We start from the raw sequence: 23,262 nt of genomic DNA, 5'->3' as shown, positions 1-23,262 counted from the left end.
TGGGTCATCTTTGCTCAACTGAATTTATTGAGAAAGCTTTCAAAGCTTTCTCCTTTGAAAATAATGCCAGCTTTTAGTTTTTGATATGTGGGCTTTTTTATCATATTAAAAATGGCCCTTCACCATTTTTAATGTGTTATAGTTATACTTTGTCAAAGATTTTCTCTTCAGCTATTAATATAATCATATGGTTTTGATTGAATTTGTTTTTAATATGATTCATTATGTTAATTATCTTCTGAGTGTTGGACTATCATAACATCATTGGTATAAATACAACATGGCAAAAGTGAATAATGTTTTGGATATATTGCTATGGTTTTTTGCTAAAATTTTATTTAAATGTTTAAATTAAGATTTATTAGTGATACTACTTTGTAGTTCTTTGATTTATCATTTTCAGATTTAGGTATTGGGATTATGTTTGCTTCATTGAAGGAGTTTGATAGATTTTTTACTTTGGGGGAATAATTTTTATATAATTTGGCATTAATTGTTTTTATGTTTGATAGACTTCTATAAATACATCTTATCCATTTTCTTTTCTTTTCATAGTTTATTTAGAGCTAACTCAATTTCATTTCTCTGAGATTGAATTGCTTTTTTAATATTCCTTGGGTGGGGTGTTCTTTAATTTTGTAATTACCTGGTTCCATTTTTATTGTTCTATTCATTCCTTATTTACTAGTCCTGATGATTCCTTTGCTTCTTCCTTTTTTTTTTACAAGGCAATAAGGTTGTGACTTGCCCAAGGTCACACAGCTAGGCAATTATTAAGTGTCTGAGGCTGGATTTGAACTCAGGTCTTCCTGACTCCAGGGCTGGTGCTTTACCCACTGCACCATCTAGCTGCCCCAACCTCTTTGCATCTTTATGTTCCCTTAATCTTAGTTCCTAAAGTTCTGTCCTTGACATTATTTTTCCTTAATACTCTCACCTTTGATGATGTACCCATTCCCATAAATTCAACTACTATATCTATGAGCTTACTAACTGTGTAGTCCTGGGCAAATTAGTGAACCCTTGTCAGCCTCAGTTTCCTCAAATGCAAAATGATGATAGTAATAGCTCTTATTTCAAAGGGTTGTTGTTGTGAGAATCACATGAGAGAATGTTTGTAAAGCATTTAACACAGTGTCTGACACTTAATCAGTGCTTATTTCCTTCCTCCTTTTCTTTCTCAATCCCTATACAAATGACTTCTAACTCTATATCCTGCCTTCATCTATCTCCTAAACTCCATCTTCAGGTGTCCTATTAGATATCTCCAGCTAGATCACTAGTATCTAAAGATTTAATATATTTAAAAAAAACCCTATGGAACAGTGGAAAAAGTCTGGAACCTGGAATGAGAGGAACTGGATTCAAATCTTTGCTACCTAATTACTTGTGTGACCTTGGGCCAACCACTAGATCCATTGGGCCTCATTTTTTTAAATCTATAATATGAATGGTTGCATTATATGACTTTTAATGTTGTTTACAAATATAACTGATTATATATGATCTTATCATCCATTATATTTCCATAAATTTTGACTTTTAAATTTAGAATTTTTTTTACCAGAGTTGAGGCATAAATACCCACAAGGAATTTCAAGAAATGAGGCTGAAATTTTCATTTATAATGGAGAGGAGGGAAAATTATTGAGTGACTTGCATTGAACATGTATGTTTGTATTTTAGCTAAACTGGTGACCATTAGCTGTATTCCAAGCATTCCAAGTTTAGGCTGATCTCTTTCCTGGAAGAGATGAAGAGAGAAGAATGCCTCTCTCTTCCCTAGGTTTTTAGTGAAGATAAAGGAAAAAGAATCTTAACAAATTCTAAAATAACAAGAACAAAGGATTCAATGGAGGGGACATGGTTCTAAGGTGATGATTAGGGTTTTTAAGTGTGAAAGTCTTACATAGAAGAGAAAGAGAAGGGAAAGGACACCTATGCAATTAGAATTTTAAAATGGATTTGGGCTCTTTCTGGGCAGAAAACTGAATGCTCTGAGTTAGAAGAAGATACATGACTTCCCAAGAATGATATAGTAGAGTCCTAGAAACTATCAAGTGAGAGATGCTTCAGTAAGGGTGAGACAAAGAACAGAAGAGGAGTAGTAGCTGGTGATTTTCAGCTAAAGGGTACACAGATTGAAAAGAACAGACTCTGTTGTTGGAAAAGATTGAAGGTAAAAGAAAAAGAGGATAGCAGGGGATGGGTTGGATAGATGGTATCATGGAAAACATGAACTTGTATAGACTTTGAAAGATAGTAAGGAATGGAAGTCACAAAGAGTTAGACATGACTGAATGACTGAAGAATAAAAACCTTTGTGGGTCTAATAATGAAAAGAGTTGTTGGGCACATAACACAAAACTTTCCAACACATGTTGGAAATTACCACTTGGTAATTTACAGGTACACAGTGTTTTGTAGTAATGCTTATGATTGTTCCTGTGTGAAAATGTTGCTCTGGCAAGGGTTGAGTTTGTGACAGAAGACCTTTCAGAGATAATCCAAACTCCATTTAATATGGCATTGTTCTGAGACATTGCCTGATCTCTCCTATGGTATTATTTTGCCATCCTTGTAAGAATTCTCTCAGCACACCAGGAAACTGCCTCCTTTCCTGTCACTCCAGAAGGCTTTGGAACTGAAAGTTGTGACCATTAGGGTAATGGTTTAACCTATTCTTACCATTGTTACCAATGCTGCAAGTTTGAAGGTTAGAACCCTCTCCCAAACTTGAACCCACTACAATGTCATCATCTACTTTTATAGAATTGTTGCCCTATTATAAAGCAGATTCTGTTCTTCTTGACTAGTGAACCAGATTTTAAACAATGTAACCTAAAATGTTTGCAACAAATTAGGTAGTCATAACTCTTGTAACTGGGAAATGAAGATGAGACCCTATGAAAATGGATATTTCTTTGAAAGAAGGGGATCCTTGGAAATTCAAGAATTCTTTAATATATCAGGAATAGACCAGAGTCTTCAAAGGTCTTGACTAATATAGTCAAGAAAGAACTGAAATTCTTCATTCAAGGATCTCAGAGATTATGTAGTCCAACTCCCTTTCATTAGCATTTTAAGCAACAAAATATCTTTAAATTAAAGTATACAAATGGATATTTTTAAGACACAATACTATTGCAATTTAAAAGACAACAGTATAGTATAAACACAACTTTTATATGTACCATGAAACTAAAAAGTTCTTGTGACTCACTTTATTGCATATTTACTTTATTGTGATATTCTGGACCTATACCTGCAATATCTTCACTGTACACCTATAATGAGGAGTTTTACATGCTATAAAGTGACAGAACCAGGAACTGAACCAAGATCTTCTGACTCCAATTCCACAAGATGGGTATGAACTTGACTGATTTTGGCATCTCTAGAAATTATAACATTCACAGTTTATAGAAGGAATAGAAGGAAACCATTTCCCCCCTTGTTTTTGAAGGGAAATACAGAGACAAAGCCTGGTCTGATGGGAAACCATCCCAATGATCTAGCAGGCTAGAATGTCCACACTGCAATGCCTTAGAGAACAGAACATTTTCATTTTTTGAGAGAAGCTCAGATTGATGAACCTTCACTCACCCTGACCCACAAAAGCAAGACATCAGTTTCTCCCAAGACTCTACTAGACTCAGGTCAAGGTAAAACTGGAAAAGTGGTCAAACAATAGTCTCTGTGCTAGGGAATAGGAATAAAAAGAGCCATATTTACAGTGGTGAGGAGTGGAGTTTAATTTATGATTCTAAGAAGGAAGGAGTAAGAAAGAAAGTTACAAGAATCAGTAATCTTTCCTACCTGACTCCTCCTGTAAATACACACAGAGCAAAAGCCACTTTTCCTGGGGAGATGGGGGTAGGGCAGGGTGAGGAAGGGTAGGGATAAGTAGACAGAAGCAACTGAAGTGACAGTGAATCTGTATGTATAACCACTGAACACCAAAGGAACGTTTAACAAGCCTGGTGTGCAGCTTCATTTAGTTTTCTTCTAAGTTGCAAAAAAGGCTTTGACCTACACTGAGGGAGTTCCCTTATTCAGAAGTTCTTTATACCAGTGAAATCACAGTTCTGGTCCCTATACCTAACACTTCTGTCCTGTATTCAAAAATGCCTGGGGTTTGTTTACTCTAGATAGGCACTTTTGTAAAAGTCATAAGCTTCCTTTTTCCTTCTGATTAAAAAACCTGTTCAATCCTCAAATTTAGGATTTTCTCAATCAGTTGCAGTCTTGGCAGAGCTGACCAGATTGCAGGACAAAAGGGAGTCTAAGGTCTATACCACAGTCTGTATCCTTTATTTTACTATTAACAAATCATAATTAGGTAAGTCCTCTGTGACTGTGAGCTATGTCTCTGATTTCCTCAAATCCAAATAGACCCTTACTGGATATTACTGTGATGGCCGTGAGTACTAACCAACCCTTCAAGAGGAAGATTGGAAGGAAAAGCCAGTGGAAGAGAATTCAGGACATTAGATATGTGGTACATGCTTTTAGTTATTTGGAATAGCCAACTCTAGGGAATCAACAACAGGTGGTTGTGGAAACATTGGCAATTGCCCAGTGTGTCAATGAGCAAATGAAGAATGCCCATGCTTCACCTCCAGAGCTTGCAGTGGGAAGTCATTTGCAGAAGGAGGCTCTGTTACTCGAGAGACAGTGGCTGCTGTAGTAGCAGTAGCAGCGGCAGTGAAAACAAGAGCAGCACCAACAGTCTTATTAGCAACCTCAGAAGATGGAGCTGCAGCAAGGACAGTGGATATACCATCAATAACCTCTTTGGTTACTTCCTTCTCTCCTCTCTTGTGCACAATGGCTGGTCAGGGGACTGAGGTGTGGATCACTGAATTCAAGGAAACCTTCTCACTAGTTGACAAAGATGGCGATGGCACCACCACAACAAAAGAACTTGGAACTATCATGAGTTCATTGGGTCAAAATCCAATAGAAGCAGTTACAGGATATAATCAATGAAGTAGATGCTGATGGTAATGGTTCTTTGGAACTTGCTGAATTTTTTTTTTATCATAATGGCTAGAAAAACAAAAGATACAGTCAGTGAAGAAGAAATCCATGAAGCATTCTGAGTCTTTGACAAGGATGGCAATGGTTACATCAGTGCAACAGAACTATGTCATGTAATGACAAACTTAGGAGAAAAACTAACAGATGAGGAAGTAGATAAAGTGTTCAGAGAAGCAGATATTAATGGAGATGGACAAGTCAACTATGAAGAATTCATACAGATGATGACTGCGAAATGAAAACCTCTCACTTTCCCCCCCTCTAGATGAATCAAATTGAATCTTTTACTTACCTCTTGCAAAAAAGTTCATTTATTCCTTCTTTTTCTGTATGACAAAACTGAATTTCAAAAGTACCTTCTGTCTACACATACATCCACAAAAATCTTCATGCTTTGGTTGGTGGTCCTGTCCTCAAAAGATCAAGTTACAATATAAGGACTTGTAATGTTTGTCCTTCATTTTCTTTTTTCTTCTTCTGGTTTTTGAAAGGCAGTGGGGTTAAATGATTTGCCCAAGGTCACATAACTAGGTAATTATCCCCTATCCTTCATTTTTGAAGAAGGTCACCATGACATATTTGATGGAATACTATTGTGTTATAAGAAAAAATGACCAGGCAGATTTTGGAAAAACCTGGAAAGATTTACATGAACTGATGCTGAGTGAAGTGAGAAGAACCAGGTGAATATTCATCACTTTTAGCAACATCATTGTGTTATGATCAACAATGATAGACTGCTTTTTCAGCAATCTAATGATCAAAGATAATTCCAAAGGATTAATGATGGAAAATGCTATCCACATCCAGAGAGCTGATGGAGTCTAAATGCAGAATAAATCATACTATTTTCACTTTTTCCATTTTGTTTCTTCTTTCATACTATGACTAATGTGGAAATATGTTAAATATGATTCATATATATATATAATCTATATCAGATTGCTTGCCATTTTGATGAGGAAAAATTCACAATTCAAAATAAAATAAATAAAAAATTAGAAAAAATAAAATATTTACATAAAAGAGGCTTCCTCAAAAGAAACTAAAAACTTTCTTTTCTCACTTCTTGTTACTCACAACATGAGTTGTTATTCTAGATTTGGTCACCAATCTTCTTTGCCACAATATTCAGTCATGGGCAATATGCAGACCAACTAGGAGCAACAGGTTGCATGTGTCTTTTATCAAGGGATTAGCTTTGCCCTCCTGGTGGAGCCAAAGCATGCATGACAAGGTCCATGGAAGGTACCTCCATTCAGCTGATGAAAGAATTCCCCAAATCACCCATTTTTTATGTACAACTGGAGAACTTTATCTGTCATACGAATAATCAATGTTATTTGGTGCCAGGTGTTCTGTTTCTCTCTGATGGATCTTGAATATTTATATATTGAATACATATTTCTTGAAATACATACACATGCATACATACACATGCATACACACACACACACACACACACATACACACACACACAAAGTTATCCCTTCTACATTGTAGGGATTAGAGATGTGTTGTCTCCATGATTAAGAAAAATCCACATAAAATTTTTGGCCTCCTTTCGTACCAGAGAAGAAGTGTGAATTACCATGGTATTAGATGATAAAATATGTTGATATAATACAATACTATGCATATATTTTATACCTTTCTGAGTTTCTAAACATTTTCTGTGTCATCTGCTGACCTTTCTGTGTCATCTGTAGATTCCGTAAAACTCACAAAAATTCCCATTTAATTTCTTTTTTTCTGATATACGATAAACCAAAATCATAATAAGGAAAGTTGCGATGTGGAAGGGATAACTGTATCTTGAAAAACAGTTTTTTCTTTTCAGTCCCTTTGTCATATAGACTTCATGTCCTTGAATCTTAAAGAACTTTGTAATCCTTCACAGAATAGGGGAGCTTTCTTATCTCCTTTTCCATCTGGCCAATTCTGCTTTTTAAAGCATTCTTCTCTTCAATAACTTTTTTGAATTGTTTGATCCATCTATAAAAGGCAGGTTAATATTGTGAAGAGCATTTGAGTCCTTTATTATCCTGGTTTCTGGAGTTCTCTGTCTCTGTATTATGGAAAGTTCTACTGTAAGATATTATTTAAATCTCTCTGTTATAGTGGTGACCCTCATTGATTAGGTCTTTGTCTTAAGCTATTCTACACATTACTAAAATATTCTTGTTTAAGAGTAACATATTACCTCCTCCCCTACAAAAATATAAAACCTCATGTTAAATAAAGTATATAAAAAATAGAAAATAAAGTGTTTCAGTCTGTGTTCTGATTACATCAGCTCTGTCTCAGGTGGATCACTTTCTTTATCATAAGTCCGTTACAGAAGTTACTTTCATAATTTTCCACAGTTGCTGCTACTGATTGTAATTCCCTCCATCCATTCCTCCCCACTATCATCTATTATATTTTCTCTCTCTCCTTTCACTCTGTCCCTCTTCTAAAATGTGCTGTAGGGTAGCTGAGTGGTGCAGTGGACAGAGCACCAGCCCTGGGACCAAGAGGCCCCGAGCCCACATACCACCCCTGAGACCCAGCAACCACCCGGCCCTGTGGTCCCAGACAGGCCACCCAATCCCAGTCCCTTAACAAGATGTAAAAAAGAAAATGTGTTATATCTGACTATTCTCTCATCCCTCTCACCTTCCCCCTTCCATATCATTGCCAAAACTCATTTCAAAAAAATATACATATATCTTTTATATTAAATACCTTAGCCTATTCCTCCTCTCCTTTCTCTTACTCCCAGTACATTTCCCTTTTAGCCATTGACTCCATTTTTACAATATATTATATCTTCAAATTCAGCTCTCTCCTGTGTCTCATCTATAAAAGCTCCTTCTACCTGCTCTATTAAATGAGAAGATTCATATGAATATTATCAGTATCATTTTTTTCCATGCAGGAATACATGCAGTTTGTCATCATTAAGTCCCTCATAATTTACTCTTCTCCTCCACTCTCTAGGCTTCACCTGAGTCCTGTACTTGAAGATCAAACTTTCTGTTCAGCTCTGGTTGTTCCAACAGGAACATTTGAAATTCCCCTGTTTCATTGAAAGTCCATCTTTTCCCCTGGAAGAGGATGTTCAATTTTGCTGGGTAGTTGATTTTTGGTTGCATTCCAAGCTCTTTTGCCTTCCAGAATATTATATTCCAAGCCCTACAAGCCCTTAACATATTTGCTGCTAAGTCCTGTGTGAACCTGACTGCAGCTCCATGATATTTGAATTGTGTCCTTTTGGCTGCTTGTAATATTTCCTCTTTGACTTGGAAATTCTGGAACTTGGTTTATAAGATTCCTGGAGGGTTTTTTTTATCTCTTTCTAGGGGAGATTGGTGGATTCTCTCAATTTCTATTTTACCCTCTGCTTCTAGGATATCAGGACAATTTTCCTGAAGGAATTCTTTAAAAATGAGGTCAAGGCTCTTTTCCTGTTCATGATTTTCAGGTATCCCAACAATTTTTAAATTATCTTTCCTGAATCTGTTTTCCATATCAGTTGTTTTTTCAATGAGATATTTCACATTTTCTTCTAATTTTTCATTCTTTTGGTGCTGATCTTTTGTGCCTTGATTTCTCACAAAGTCAACAGCTTCCTTTAGCTCCATTCTACATCTGAGGGATTTGTTTTCCTCAGAGAGCTTTCTTATCTCTTTTTTCCATCTGTCCAATTCTGCTTTTTTTAAAGCATTCTTCTCTTCAAAAACTTTTTGAACTGTTTTATCCATTTGACCTAAGCTAGTTTTTAACATGCTATTTTCTTCAGCATTTTTTGGATCTCCTTGACTAAGCTGCTGACTTTGTTTTCATATTTTTCCTCATCTCTCTCATTTCTTTTCCCAATTTTTCTTCTATCTCCCTTGATTTTCAGAATCTTTTTTGAGCTCTATCATAGCCTGAGCCAAACTTCTATATTTCTTGGAGTCTTTAGCTGCAGAAGCTTGGACTTCGTCATCTTCAGATTGAGTAATTGTCAATGGTCTGGTTTCTTTTTTTTTCCTGTTTACACATTTCTCCAGCCTGTGCCTGGTTTTGGGGTGCTTCCTGAGCTTTTGAGTTTTATTGGGACAACCCTACAAGGACCTCAGTGTGTGAGGAGGCTCTGACTGCTCTCCTGGTCTGTGAATGACCACAAATGTACCCCTCTGTCACGGGGCTGAGGGGGTTCCCTGCCCTATGGGGGGGGCCTAGACTTCATTCAGGATCTGAATGTGGTCACAGCCCCAGAGTCCTGTTCCAGGGACAGAGGACAGACCTTGGAAGTCTCCTTCCACTCCCTTACTTTCGGTGGGCTGAGCATTCAGGGTGCAGCTACCTGAAGGCTCCTGCTGGGTGACTCTGCAAGCCTGCTTATGTTTCCTAGATCTGGGCTGCCAGGGCCATGCTGAGTGCCATGATTGTGCTGAGGGCCTGGGCTTTGCACTTGCACCAGCAGAAGTCTCCCTGCTTATCTTCTAAGTTGTGCTTGGGTGCAATTCAGGAAACTGTTTCTGCTGCTGGGAGCCATGGCTCCCAGGCACCCTGAGACTGTTCCTTCACTCTGGCAGGGCTGCCCCTTTAACCCTGTGGAATAGTTTTCCCACTATTTTCCAGGTTACCTTGGGCTGGAGAATTGCCTAACTGCATCTTTCTGTGGGTTCTGTCTCGTGAAAATTTAGTTAGAGTCATAATTTTAAGATTTTTGAAATATTTTGGAGAGAGCTCCTAGGAGAGGCTCTTCTGCCGCCATCGTGGCTCTGCCCCACTCTTAAGCCATTCTAAATGCCAAACTTACTTCAGTAAAGAGTCCTATCATTGTGAATTCTACACAAATAATGATCCTAAAATTTTATCTAGGAAACCTCTAAAATGGCAATGTTGAAAAAGATGATGCAGCCCTGCAATATAGATTACTAGGTAGATAGATAGATAGATAGATAGATAGATAGATAGATAGATAGATAGATAGTTCTGCCCTCATCAACTTATTGGCTCTGAAAGTGAAATTTAAATCTTTGAACTATCATTGATGATGCTGATATTTCAATGAGTCCACAAATTTAAAAAGTTATTTAAACTCTACTGAATCAAGTATGTTCAATGATCATTGTCTGCTCAAACTTGGATCATACAGATTTTTTTTAGGTTTTTTTTTGCAAGGCAAATGGGGTTAAGTGGCTTGCCCAAGGCCACACAGCTAGGTAATTATTAAAAGTCTGAGACTGGATTTGAACTCAGGTCTCCTGACTCCAGGGCCGGTGCTTTATCCACTGTGCTACCTAGCCACCCTGATCATACAGATTTAAATAAGAAATATATAGCAATTTTGCTCAGGATCCACTGCTTTGCTTCCAAACCAAATGGAAGACTCTCATTTTATATATCTGAAGAAACTCATAAGCTTCTTTAGTATACTCATAAGCAGCCAAATTAAACATGGATCTGGCAATATTTAAGAAAATAGATTATAAACTTATTGAAGGAAAGACTTATTTATATTGCTGCCTTTATATTTCCAGAGCCTAGAAGAGTGCCTTTCATATAGTAAGCATTAATAAATGACTGTTAGATTGAATTTGACATTGTTGAATTGAATTGACATTGTCTGCTATCAGTTAGTCTTTGCTAAGAGAGCTAGTGCAAGGCATAGAAGCCTGGAGTCAAGAAGCCTTGAGTTCAAATCCAGACTCAGATATTTATTTCTGACCCTGTCCAAGTCACTTAACTGTTGTATACCTCAATTTCTTTAATTGTAAAATGGGCTATAATGAGAATCAAATGTGATAAAATTTTTAAAGCACCTAGCACAGTGCCTGCCAAATATATTCAATAAATACTTCCTTCCTTAAATTACTGGATCATTTCATCATAGATTTAGATCTAGGAAGGACTTAGGGATATCAAATCCAACCTATCTATATTACAGAGAGTAAAACTAATTGACTCATTAAATCACTTGGCTAGGAGGAGTCTGAGGTAGGATTTGAACCTAGATTTCCTAATTAAATACAGAAATTTATCCCCACTACACTACATGATCTCTCAAAAGTTTTAAACAGTTCTTTAAAGGCAAAATTAAATCAATAACCTAAGGATTCCTACAGATGCAAGCAGTACAGACTTCTACTTTATTAGCTTTATTACTTCAAGGGATGTTATATTGGGTACTAGCAAAAACAAGCAAAACCCAGCAAAAAACAAGTCTATTTTCAACAAGAACATCCTTTATTGAAGTTATATTCTTTTATCCTTAAGAACCACAGAAACTCAAAAGGTTTAGAAAAGTAATAACAGGGAATCCAAGTCTGCCTTGCTGTAGGACAATGGTAGGAGAATTGGATATTGAGTCATGTCAGTTTGAATCCTAGCTCTTGTTATTTTCTATCTTTGCAATGTCATATAATCAATCTCTCTGGGCCTCGGTTTCTCCATTTATACAATAAAGGAATTTGCCTAGATGTTTTCTAAGATTCTTCCTAGTTCTAAATCCTATATCTTCTGTGATTTAGTGCCCATTTCAAAGGAAAATAAGCATATAAAATGAAAAAATGCCTCATGAGTAATAAAGGCCCCAATAAGAGATGGATTTATTGTAAGAGTGTGTAGAATACAAAAAGAAAGAAAACACATATTTATTAATTTCTACTTTGCAGTAAAGACTAACAGACTGCCTTCTGTGTGGAGAATGGGGGAGGAAAACAAGATTAGGGGAAAAATTGTAAAATTCAAAATAAAGAAATAAATAAAGTTAAAAGTTAAAAATTCTACTTTGCATCAGGCACTCTACTAAGCACTTTACAAGTGATAATGCTTTTGATCCTCATAACAACTCTGGGAGGCAACTTATGTTATAATCTCCATTTTACTTTTGAGGACACTGGGACAGACAGCTAAGGTGACTTGCCCAGAATCATGTAGCTAGTAAATGCCTAAGGCTGGATTTGAATTCAGAGCTTCCTGATTCCAGGTTCAGCTCTCTATCCACTATACCACTTAACATTCCTATAAATTCCTTTCCCATTGAGAGAGATACTTATAGCTTTGCTTAAAACTCACAGAGATCCAATGAAAATTAAATCTTATGGAAGTTTATTACTCTTCAATTTAATTCAATGGGCATTTGTTAAACTCTACTATGAGTAGTAATATATGGTGTCAGGCAGCAAAGTTACAAAAATGAAAAATAATGCCATCTTAATTCTCAAGGTGTTCACAATATAATGGGGGGGGGAGCAGGAGAGAAAACAGATCCACAAATAGTATAATACAAGAGGAATATGGACAATATCTAGGAAAAGTCCAAAATCCTAAGAGGAAATTTAAGGAGACAGATCTGAAATTCAGTTGGTGGGGATAGGGAAAGATCTCATGAAGGTTGAGTCAACTGTTACATCTTGAAGGAATGGAAGGATTTTTAAGAGGTCAAGGAAATGGGAAAGAATTATATATATTCCTGAGAAAACATGAAATCATCCATTACCAAAAGAACTAAGAAAACTTGGAAAATATACTTATTGTGACTAACATGAATTTAGCAATGCAGTAGCATTTATGAGTTAATGTAGGAAGAATGTACATTTTAATACACTATTTATAAATTGCAATTTGGAGAAAAGTTCTTGTGGATGATTCATGTTCTGTAGAAGGAAGTTCACACACACATAAACACACACACACACACAGACAAATAAACAGTCACTGGGCCTTGGACTTTGCAACTGAGAGAGGAAGGCTATTGGTCTCCTCCCTCTCTTCTCCCCACCCCATTTTGCTTTATCAACTGAACCTTTAGAAACTCCCTGCCAAAGTACAAATTGGCAACAGTTCACACATTTCTGAGGCCTTTGCAGATGATGTTACACCTTTTTTTCTTAAGCAAACCTTTCACATTCTATCTGCTGTCCAGAAAGGTTTTAAAATAAATGTCCAGCATCAGAATGAGTAGCTTTGCCCCCATGTACTCCATTAAGGTTAATGAAGGCAGCAGGAGCACAGGAGAAGACTCTAGATGCAGAGGTAAGAATAACTATACCATTTGGAAGAAGGTTACAAAAAGCAGTGGTAGCATGAACTGTCTTTTGAAAGAGCCAAGAGAATGGAATGGGTTGGTAGGTAGGCAGGATTAATAATAACAGCTAAAGTTTCTATGTGGCAGACCTCCAGCCAAAATGTTTTGCAACTATTATCTCATTTGACCCTTGCAACAGCCCTTGGGAAAAGAGGTACTATTATCATTGTCCCTATTTTACAAAGGAGGAAACTGAGGCAGACAGGTGAAGTGACTTATAGCTAATAAATGGGATCATATTTGAACTCAGGCTTTCCTGTTTCCTGGGTCAGTGCTCTATCTACTCTCTTATCTACCTGCCTAAAACTTGTAGGCACTGGTGCAACTTTTTTTCCTTGTTATTTAAGGCAATGGGGTTAAGTGACTTGTCTAAGGTCACACAGCTAGGTAATTATTAAGTGTCTGAGGTCATATTTGAACTCAGATCCTCCTGACTCCAGGGCTGGTGCTGAATCCACTGCACCATCTAGCTGTGGTGCAGCTTTTTAAATGTGTTAATTAGAACTTAAGATCTCCTCGTAGCACCTCTTAGCAACCAAAAACTGGTTCTTACTTTGTGCCAACCCCCTTGTGAATTTTTTATTTAACTGTGCTTCTGCCTCCAACATGGGTTCTGGGCTCTGACTCTTTTCACATAAGCTCCTGCTTATTAGTTTGTTGCATGGTATACAACTTGCATTCGTGCTAGATGTCCCCCAAAGTTGGTGTCCAGTTAGTACTGTGGACCTATCCAAATCACCATTCTCTTCAACTTCTAATCCAGGCACCATCCAAGAGTTGGTTCTATGCATAAATGTCATCCTATTGCTCTGTAGGGGTGAGTTCCTCCATTCTCAACTATAGGAGAATAAAAGTCATCGTAAGCATCCTGAAATAGCAACTTTCAGAGATCCAGTCCCAGAATACCACCCTGTGACAGGATAGCTTGATTAGGGAACTGCTTCAGGGTGACTGGGTGCGAGGGTAGTCTTGGAAAAGATTTTCTAGCTTCTGGCCTAGCTAGACTTCTCTTTAGGGTCAACCCCAAAATTCTCTAGATAGATTGCAAATGTTCCTGGATGCACTGAATCACAGAATTTTAGAATTGGAATAGACATCAATTCCCATTTAATCTAACCCATATCTACTAAAAATGGTCATCCAACATTTGCTTAAAGACCTCTAGTGAGAGACAATTTGCTACCTTCTGATGCAAATCCATTCCACTTGGGGCATCTCTATTTGGAAGTTTTTCCTTAGGCAGAGAATAATTTTGCCTCTTTGTAACCTCCCTCCTATTGCTTCTAATTCTGATTTCCAGGTCAAATAGAACACTAATCCCTCATCCAAATAGTACCCTTTAAAGTACTGAAGAAAGCAACCATGTTTCCTCTGATAGGATTCAGCATCCTCATTCCCTTTAGCCAGGTGTCATCAGGTTTAGATTCAAGGGCCTTCATCATCTCCAGAAGCCCTCCTTTGAATGTTTCCAGTTTAAGTGTACTTTTAAAATTGAAATACCTAGCATTGAACACAATATTCCAAATGTGCTCTGACAAGGGCAGATTAACGACACATCATCTTCTTATTTCTAAAAATCATACTTTTCCTAGTACAGCTAGAGAACACAATAGCTTTTTTTTGGCTGCTTGTAAAATATAGATTTATAGGGTCTATAGTACATTAAAAGCATAAGGCCTTTATCAATCAAAACTACTGTCTACTTATGTCTCTTTCATCTTGGAAATACTTATGAAATTGATTTTTGGAACCTCACATTTATCCTTATTACATATTTTTGTGCTAAACATAGTTTATCAAGATATTTTTATATCCTGAATTTATCATCCAGTGTATATGCTAGTCTTCTCCCTAATCTGCATGTTTAATCAGGTTGCTCTCAATTAATCAATAAATATTTATTAAGTACCTACTAAGTGCTGAGGATACAAACACAAAGAAAGGAATAATCTCTATCCAGAAAGAGTTTAATACAAGGTAATTTGAAAAAGAGGGCCTTTAGCAATTGAGGGAATGAGTACCTTTAAGGTGAAGATGGTATTTGAGTTGTATCTTAGAAGAAAAGGACTATATGAAGAAGAGGAAGAAGACTTTGCTTGGCCTGTGGTAAAGCCAGAACAAAGTCGAAGAGATAGGACAGAAGGGAGAAAAGAACCTATCCTTTCTCTCTGATCACACAGCCACTATTTTGTTCAGGCCTTCATCAACCTCTTGTGTAGATTATTGCAAAAGCCTCTTAAATTGATCTTCCAGCCTGAATTCTCTCACTGCTTCAGTCTATCTTATGTAGTTGTTCAGTCATTTCAGCTATGTCTGACTCTGTGATCCCATTTGATGTTTTCTTGGCAAAGATAATGGAGTGGCTTACCATTTCCTTCTTCAAGTCCATCCTATAAGCTGCTGCCAATATAAGTAAAAATCAGACCATTCTTTACTCAAATAACACTAATAGCTTCCCATTGTATTTTAGATAAAATGTAAATTCTTCTGTTTAGCTTTTGAAACTCTTTACATTCTGGCCTTAGCCTAACTTTTCAACCTCATAGGGCATTACTCTCCCTCCTTTTCTCTGTAATTTAGGCCAACTGTCCTTCTCTCTGTTCTTTTCACACAATTCTCCATTTCTCATCAGTGAGTCTTTGCTCCAACCATCCTACATGCTTAGAAACACTTCTTCCTTATCTCTTCCTTTTAAACATTCCATTTTTAAGCTATAGCTCAAACATCTTTTACATAAAGGCTTTTCTGATCTCCCCAACTATTATATCCTTCCCTCCCAAACTATCATAACTACTTTGTACATATTTAGTATTTATCTACTTATATTTATGTGAATACATATGGATGCATATATGTGTCTACATATACTTGTTGTATTCTCTACCTAAGGAAAAACTTCCAAATAGAGCTGCCCAAAGCTGCAAGTTCCTTGTGGGTAGGACTGATTCATTTTTTCCCATTCATATTTACAATACTTAGGATAGTACCTGGCAAACAGTAGGTACTTAATAAACATTTTTTGATTGCTTGATGGCATTCTTATCAAATTTTCAATTTGGAGGAAGGGAATATCTAACCTATTAGACAAATCTAGAGGAAAAAATTACCTTGATGGGCTAAAATACGTGTCTGAATCAAATACAGGAAAATGTAAACTGCTTCCTGAGCTTTACATACTGACCAAATTTTAGGTATTCTCTGAAGAAGTTATAGGAAGCATTTGACAACCTATTCCATTAGAAGTCCACCAACCAAAATATTTTTTCAATGGAAAGCAAGTCCTTTGAAGGCAGGGATTAATGAATTTCTGAGTTTGTATCTCTAGCTTCCAGCACAATGCTTGGCATTAATGGAATGCTTAATAAATGTTGAATTGAATTGAGTCTACTAGTAAGATAAGGTCTCTATTGTGAAATACACTAGCATCTTCCAAGAGCTGCTCAGGGACTGGACCAATAGAACCAGTCATCTCCAAAGGATCTACCAGATCTGATCCACTATTGAGATGAGCTTGAGAACTGAGCTAGTCTGAGGTTCCACTTCACACTGAGCATATTGACAAAAATAACCAAAAAGGAAAAGAGGCTATGGAAAACAGGCTCATTGATGCACTGCTGGTAGAGCTATAAATTGGGCTAGTAATTCTGGAAAGTAATTTATATCGATATTCAAAAGATCACTAAAGTATGTACACCCTTTCATAACAATATCATGACTATACCTTAAAGAAATATAAGGAAGAAGAAAAGGACATACACACATACACACACACACACACACACACACACACACACACACAACTTTGCCCCAGGGTGGTGAAATTTTCAGGATGTATTCTTCCTCCCTAAAACTGTTTTCTAGCTTAGCAGTCTTTGTTGTGTAGTAAAAATTTCCTTGAACCCTCTTTTGGTCTTAGACTTGTCACTATGGTCCTTTCAACTTCTTCCATTGTCATATCTTTTTGCTTTCTACTGGTAGTTGGAGGATCAAGTATCATGTTCTATGATGACATGAGCTAGACCCTCTAGGTGTTGGGTTGTTCTAGTATCACTGTGCCCAGGGAAAGACTGTTCTTTGTCTCACTCAATCTACAACCATATTTTCTCAGGTGAGACAGTTCCCAGTCACAGCTTTTGATCATGGTCATGCAATTTGGAAGCCTACTTCTTCCTCCTTATAATAGACATGCACCTTGGTCTAACCAGTACTGGGAAAGATCACTCAGCTTCCATAAAAACGGCCTGGATTCTTCCAGCATGAATCCTCTCTGCAGATGTTGTCTACATTGGCAGGGTGACTGGCCTAGTGTGTAGAGGTAGGACAACTCAAGGTGAGATCATCAAAGAGCTAGCGTTTCAATTTGTCTGGAATGAAGAGTATGTGATGAGAAAAGATGTGAAATATGTCTAAAAACGGGCTTGGAAGACCTTTCATTGTAGGCCTTTTGCATTTTATTCAAGAGATATCTTTAACTTAATTTGACATGGCAAGATGTGAATTAGAAAGATTATTTTGTTTTAAATGAGACATACATTTTTTGGACATGGTCAAAAAAAGAAAATGCTTGTGATAAGAGTTATATTTTCTTTTTTCTTTTCTTGATGACTTAGAGGTTGAGGAGGTAGAGAAAAATAATGCATGTTAATTTGAGAAAATAATAAAATTAAATTTAAAAAAGATTATTTTGAAATCTGTGGAAGATGGACTAGAAAGAGGAAGAAAATAGCATCAGGAAGATCTCTTAGGAGTTTTGGTTTGATTTTTTTTACATCAGAGGTAGATATGATGAGGATATGCTATTAAGAAAGCAATTAGTGCATATCTGATAGGCGCTTAGTAAAGGTTCATTTGCTTTCTTCTATTTTTTTAATAATAAAACATGATAGCTCCTGAAATCCCTGAGCAGTAAATTACAGAAATGGAGAGAGAGGTACAATTCTTTGCAAGTTAAAGGTAAATATTTAAAAGGATTAACTTTTTTTTTTTGTTGTTACTAACAGAAATGTACAATAACAATGAACTCAGCTTTGGTGTTTCTACTGCTCTTTTTATTCTTGACCTAACTTCATTTGTATGGCAATTAAAGAACAACCAGGAGAATGAAAGATTTAATCCCACCTGGCTATATACAAACTTCTGTAGAATTTTATGAGCAAAGTCCCTAAAATAGGTTTTGGGGACTCAGGCTCACAACTGGGGGTTAAATAGGAGTTACAAGTATAACGGAGGAGTTAAGTACTTCTGATGCTGATGACTACAGCTCCATGCATTGAGCTGGCTCTCTCATAAAGCCAAAAATGTTGGGGAATTAGAAAGGAAGGGTAGGACAGGAAATGAAATACATGGTAACAGAGGGAGGTACCCTTTTTTAAATTCAAGTCAACAAGCTGTAATGAAATCAGGCTCTTTATGCTAGGGTCCAGCTGTGAAATACATATTCCTGCTCCACCATGAGATATTTAAGAAGTCAGAAGTTCTTGTTGATGACAAGGTATTGATTATCTTGAGCTTCAGGAGTTTCAGTTTATATTGAACTCTGAGCTGTGAGAAGTCCCAGATCCCAAGTTCCCGAGTCTTCTAGACTGGTCCACCCTAGGCAAAGAACAACTTCAGTTCATATTGCATTATCTATGTTCCTTTGTCCATTTACAGAAGTGGGCATAATAACCAAAGAAACCAAAACATGCATTTTCTAAAATCCTGTGGTTCAAAGAGAACTGTGTGCCATTTGGAAACAACTTGGCTAGGAGAGGTTTGGGGGAACAAGTGAACAAAAAAGGTGTGATGATTTATTGCTTTTATTTATTCTCTGTCAAGAATAAAAACTTGGGGTGGCTAGGTGGCTCAGTGGATAGAGCACTGGCTCTGGAGTCAGGAGTACCTGGGTTCAAATCTGGCCTCAGACACTTAATAATTACCTAGCTGTGTGGCCTTAGGCAAGCCACTTAATCCCATTTGCCTTACAAAAATCTAAAAAAAAAAAGAATAAAAACGTATACAATATCCAATCATGTTTTAATTATTCCTATGGGAACTTTATGCCAAAGTCAAGTCTTTAGGGTATGGTAAAATATAGAAAACTCAAGGAAGAAATGAGTCTCACCAGAGATAGGGATTTGAAGTCTGATTTTGATTGTGTAAAAACATTATACTCCACACCTGGAAAGTGAATTGATGCTGCCAGCTATAGAGAGATAGAACTGGGGAGCTGAATCTTCTCTCTGTGAATTATAGAGGTCTTGCTACTAATACAGCTTGTGCTTTGGAGGAACATAAACTTCTTATGGCCAAATCATTTTTGTTGAAAAATGCTCATATCAACTGAAAGCAGTGCCACCTAGTTGTTAAATGAATAATTTTCTAACCTTCAGTCAAATAGTTATCTGTGATCATGGAAACAGATCAACTCCAGAACAAAGGTCAGGTAATTAATTCACTTGCTCTTATCCTGGGGAAATTCTGTTGGCATTTTTTGGTTATCTGACCAGCTCAGAGGATCATAGTCACAGCATCTTTGTACCAAAATAATATTAGCCTGCTTTATTCAGAGCCATTTCTAGCTACCATTCTATAGTAGCGATCAATAGTTATTCTCAAAGCTTAGGAAATGGTAGCAAAGAGTAGCCTGGTGACTGTAAGACCAGCCAAGATATTATGATGCCCAGTGGAATTAATGCTTAGCAGGAGGCTGTACAATGTTTCCACCTAAATTTCCCCGCAATTTAGGAGGTACACAGACTGGTCACATGTGTCCCCTGCTTACCCTCCTTCTACCTATTATTTGACTTTTTGGATGTATTCTTTAGGGCAGTGGATAGAGTTCTGGACCTGGAATGAGAAAAGCCTGAGTTCAAACTCCATCACAGGCACTGACTAGTTAATGTGTCTCTCTATAAATCACTTACCCTCCATCCTTCCTCAGTTTCCTTTCTGTAAAATGGGATTAATAAAAGTACCTATTACCCAGGATTGCTGTGAGAATGAAATGGGATAATATTTGAAGATTGTTTTGCAAACCATAAAATGTTACACAAATGATAGTTTAATTATTATTATTATTATCTTTAAATATTATACATAACTGAATTCTAGGTATGTTCCACAGTCATAGTGTTTTCTACATGTGTCTTTCCCCATTAGTTATAGAGTAACTTGTGGCAGAACTTACTCTAAGTGTATATGGTAGGATCTTTTCTTGTCACTTTATTTGCTATGCTATTTATAAATCTATTTTGTTTTGAACTCATTTGCCCTCTAGTTGGCTAGTAAAAGTAAACTCATTGGTGGGGGCTTGTCAGTTATGAATTTGTATGAATACTGCTCCACAGAGTTCCTTGAATCTGTGGTTATTTTCTTGGGGATCTACATGTAAGGAGGCATGAGGTTACCCATGTTTTGTTGTATTTTGTTTTTGTTACTGTGGGTTAATTTGAGAGGAAAAGTTTTTTTAAATTAGAAATTAAACAGAACAAATTAGAACATTTTTGAATATCTGATTTGTATTCGAGAACAAAATAATACCTGACAAGTGTACTGGCTGTTGTAAAATGAAACACATCTGCATTCTCATTTCTAGTGAATAAATAATAATGGAGGAAGTAACCTTATTAGAAATAATAATGGAGGATGGGTACCTTAGCAAGTTAAGTCTTTCATCCCAGGGAAACATCATAGAATTCACTTAAAAGTCATTCAACAAGCATTTATTAGCACTATGTTCAGGGTCTGTGTCAGTTGCTGGGGATACAAAGACCAAAAAAGCAGGAAACTTATATTCTGTTAAGAGGAAACAGCATATATTTAGAAAATTAAGTAAGAAATTATACAAAGGTATTTTATTTTTTCAATTCATTAATTTTCATAAAAGTTTGAGTTCCAAATTTTTTCCCTCCTTCTCTCTCATGTGGAATTATGTACAAATATTTCCATATCAGTCATGTTATGAAAGAAGATATAGACCAAAAGGAAAAACCACAATAAAAAAAAAGTGATAGCAGTATTCTTTGATCTTCATTCAGAGTCCATTAGTTCTTCTCTGGATGGGGAGAGCATTTTTTTTTATCAGTAATCCTTTGGAATTGTTTTAGATTTTTGTATTACTGGGAGAAGCTAAGTCCTTTATAGTTGATCATCATACAATGTTGCTGTTTCTGTATACAAGGTTCTCCTAGTTCTATTCACTTCACTTTTCATTAGTTCATGTAAGTATAAAGATGGTAGAGAAGTACTAGCAACTGGAGGGGTATTAGGAAAGGTCCCATGTAGAGGAGCATTTGGACTGAGCTTTGAATGACTCTTAGGACTTTAAGAGATGGGAGTTAAAAGGAGAACATTTCAAGCATAGAGATATTAGTTCATGCAAAAGCATGGAGGCAGAATATGAAATGTTGTGTGTAGCTAGAAAAACAGACTGGAGGCAGATTGTATAAAGTGTTAAAAAGCTAAACAGAGGAGTTTTTATTTTATCCTAGTGGTAAGAGAGAAACACAGGAACCTCTTAAGTAAAGGAGCAATATGGTTAGACCTGGCTTTAGGAATATCAATGTGGCACCTAGAGAAAGAATTAGAGAGGGAAGTATTAAAAAAAAAACAGGGAGGATTAGGAATCTATTCCAAAAGTCAGTCATCTAGTCAATCAATGAACATTTAATTAAGCATCTACCATGTGTTAGACCTTATGCTAGATGCTTGAGATATTCAGGCAAAAATGAAATGTCTCTCGCCTCAAGAAATTTTCATCCTATGCAAAGAAACAACATATGTACGTAGAAATATAGATTATATATAGAATGTATGTATGCATATGTATTGTGGATATATCTGTATTTACACAATAAACACACAATATATACACATGCATATATACAATATATATTCACATGTGCATACACAGATATCTACATATTTGTACTTACCTAATACACATATATATGCATACATGAGCTTTGAGTTTTGATTTAACCAAGTAGATTGAGAAAGGAGTCTATTCTGATCATGGTAAGCAGCCTATGCAGGCATTCTGAGGGGAGATGGAGTATCCCCTGTGAGAATAGCCAGAAAGTCAGTTTGAATAGTTTATAGAGTATATAAGGCAGAATAATAAATCAGTAGATTGAAGTCAGTGTGTAAAAGGCTTTAAATGTTAAACAGAGGTTTGTATTTGATCTTAAAGGCAAATGAATTGAGCCACAGACATTCATTAAACCTCAATTATGTGTCAGTAACTGTGCTCTATGTTGAGCATTTTAGGACAAAAGTGATCCAGCCCCTGCTCTCAAGGGGCTTTTATTCTATTGAGGTAATAGAGAAATACTGGAATTTATTGAGCAGGGGAAGGAGGCAGAGAGAATACTTAGAAGGCTATTACAAAAGTCTAAGAAAGAGGTCATAAGGACCTGAACTATGATGATTGATTGCCATGGGAGCAGAAATGGGAATGGAAATGTGAGATGTTGGGGAGGTAGAATTAACAAAACTTGAGGATGGTTTTGAGATTGTGAACCTGGATGACCCAGATCTTAACCCAGTGGCAAGCAGTATTCAGGTCTTTATTCAATAAAAATGACAGTCAGATGGTCAAAGGATATGCAAAGGTAATTTACAGATGAGGAAATCAAAGTAATCCATAGTCATATGAAAAATTGCTCTAAATAATTACGTATTAGAGAAATGCAAATTAAAGCCTCTCTGAGGTACCACCTCACACCTCTCAGACTGGCCAATATGACCAGAAAGGACAATGATCAATGTTGGAAGGGATGTGGGAAATCTGGGACACTAATACATTGTTGGTGGAGTTGTGAACTCATCCAATCTTTCAGGAGAGCAATTTGGAATTATTCCCAAAGGGCAACAAAAATGTGCATCCCCTTTGATCCAGCAATACCACTGCTGGGACCCTGAAGAGATGATGAAAAGGGGTAGAAACATCACTTGCACAAAAATATTCATAGCAGCCCTGTTTGTGGTGGCAGAGAATTGGAAATCAAGTAAATGTCCTTCAATTGGGGAATGGCTTAGCAAACTGTGGTATATGTATGTCATGGAACACTTGTTCTATTAGAAGCCAGGAGGGATGGGAATTCAGGGAAGACTGGAGGGATTTGCATGAACTGATGCTGAGCGAGATGAGCAGAATCAGAAAAACACAGTAC

The 23,262-nt window shown here is 36.6% G+C and overlaps 1 protein-coding gene and 1 pseudogene across 4 annotated transcripts in view; both read left to right on the top strand.

Annotated features, from left to right (window-relative positions):
* The window catches only part of PTPN3 (protein tyrosine phosphatase non-receptor type 3), a 291,839-nt gene that overhangs the window by 24,785 nt on the left and 243,792 nt on the right, over positions 1 to 23,262 (top strand). Inside the window, exon 1 of one of the 4 annotated variants that reach the window (XM_074208221.1) lies at positions 12,963 to 13,056. The exons of the other annotated variants lie outside the window; for them this stretch is intronic. Within the exon in view, the coding sequence (XP_074064322.1) occupies positions 12,963 to 13,056 (94 nt within the window). Of the gene's footprint in view, positions 1 to 12,962; positions 13,057 to 23,262 lie in introns of those variants that run through there. 4 annotated transcript variants of the gene reach the window in all.
* Positions 369 to 23,262, top strand: part of LOC141503088 (calmodulin-1-like) — an 87,722-nt pseudogene continuing 64,828 nt past the window's right edge.

This window comes from Macrotis lagotis, chromosome X (assembly GCF_037893015.1).
Source record: "Macrotis lagotis isolate mMagLag1 chromosome X, bilby.v1.9.chrom.fasta, whole genome shotgun sequence".
NCBI lineage: Eukaryota > Metazoa > Chordata > Mammalia > Peramelemorphia > Peramelidae > Macrotis > Macrotis lagotis.
The sequence above is the reverse complement of the archived record's forward strand: the minus strand, read 5'-3'. Positions and strand labels throughout refer to the sequence as shown.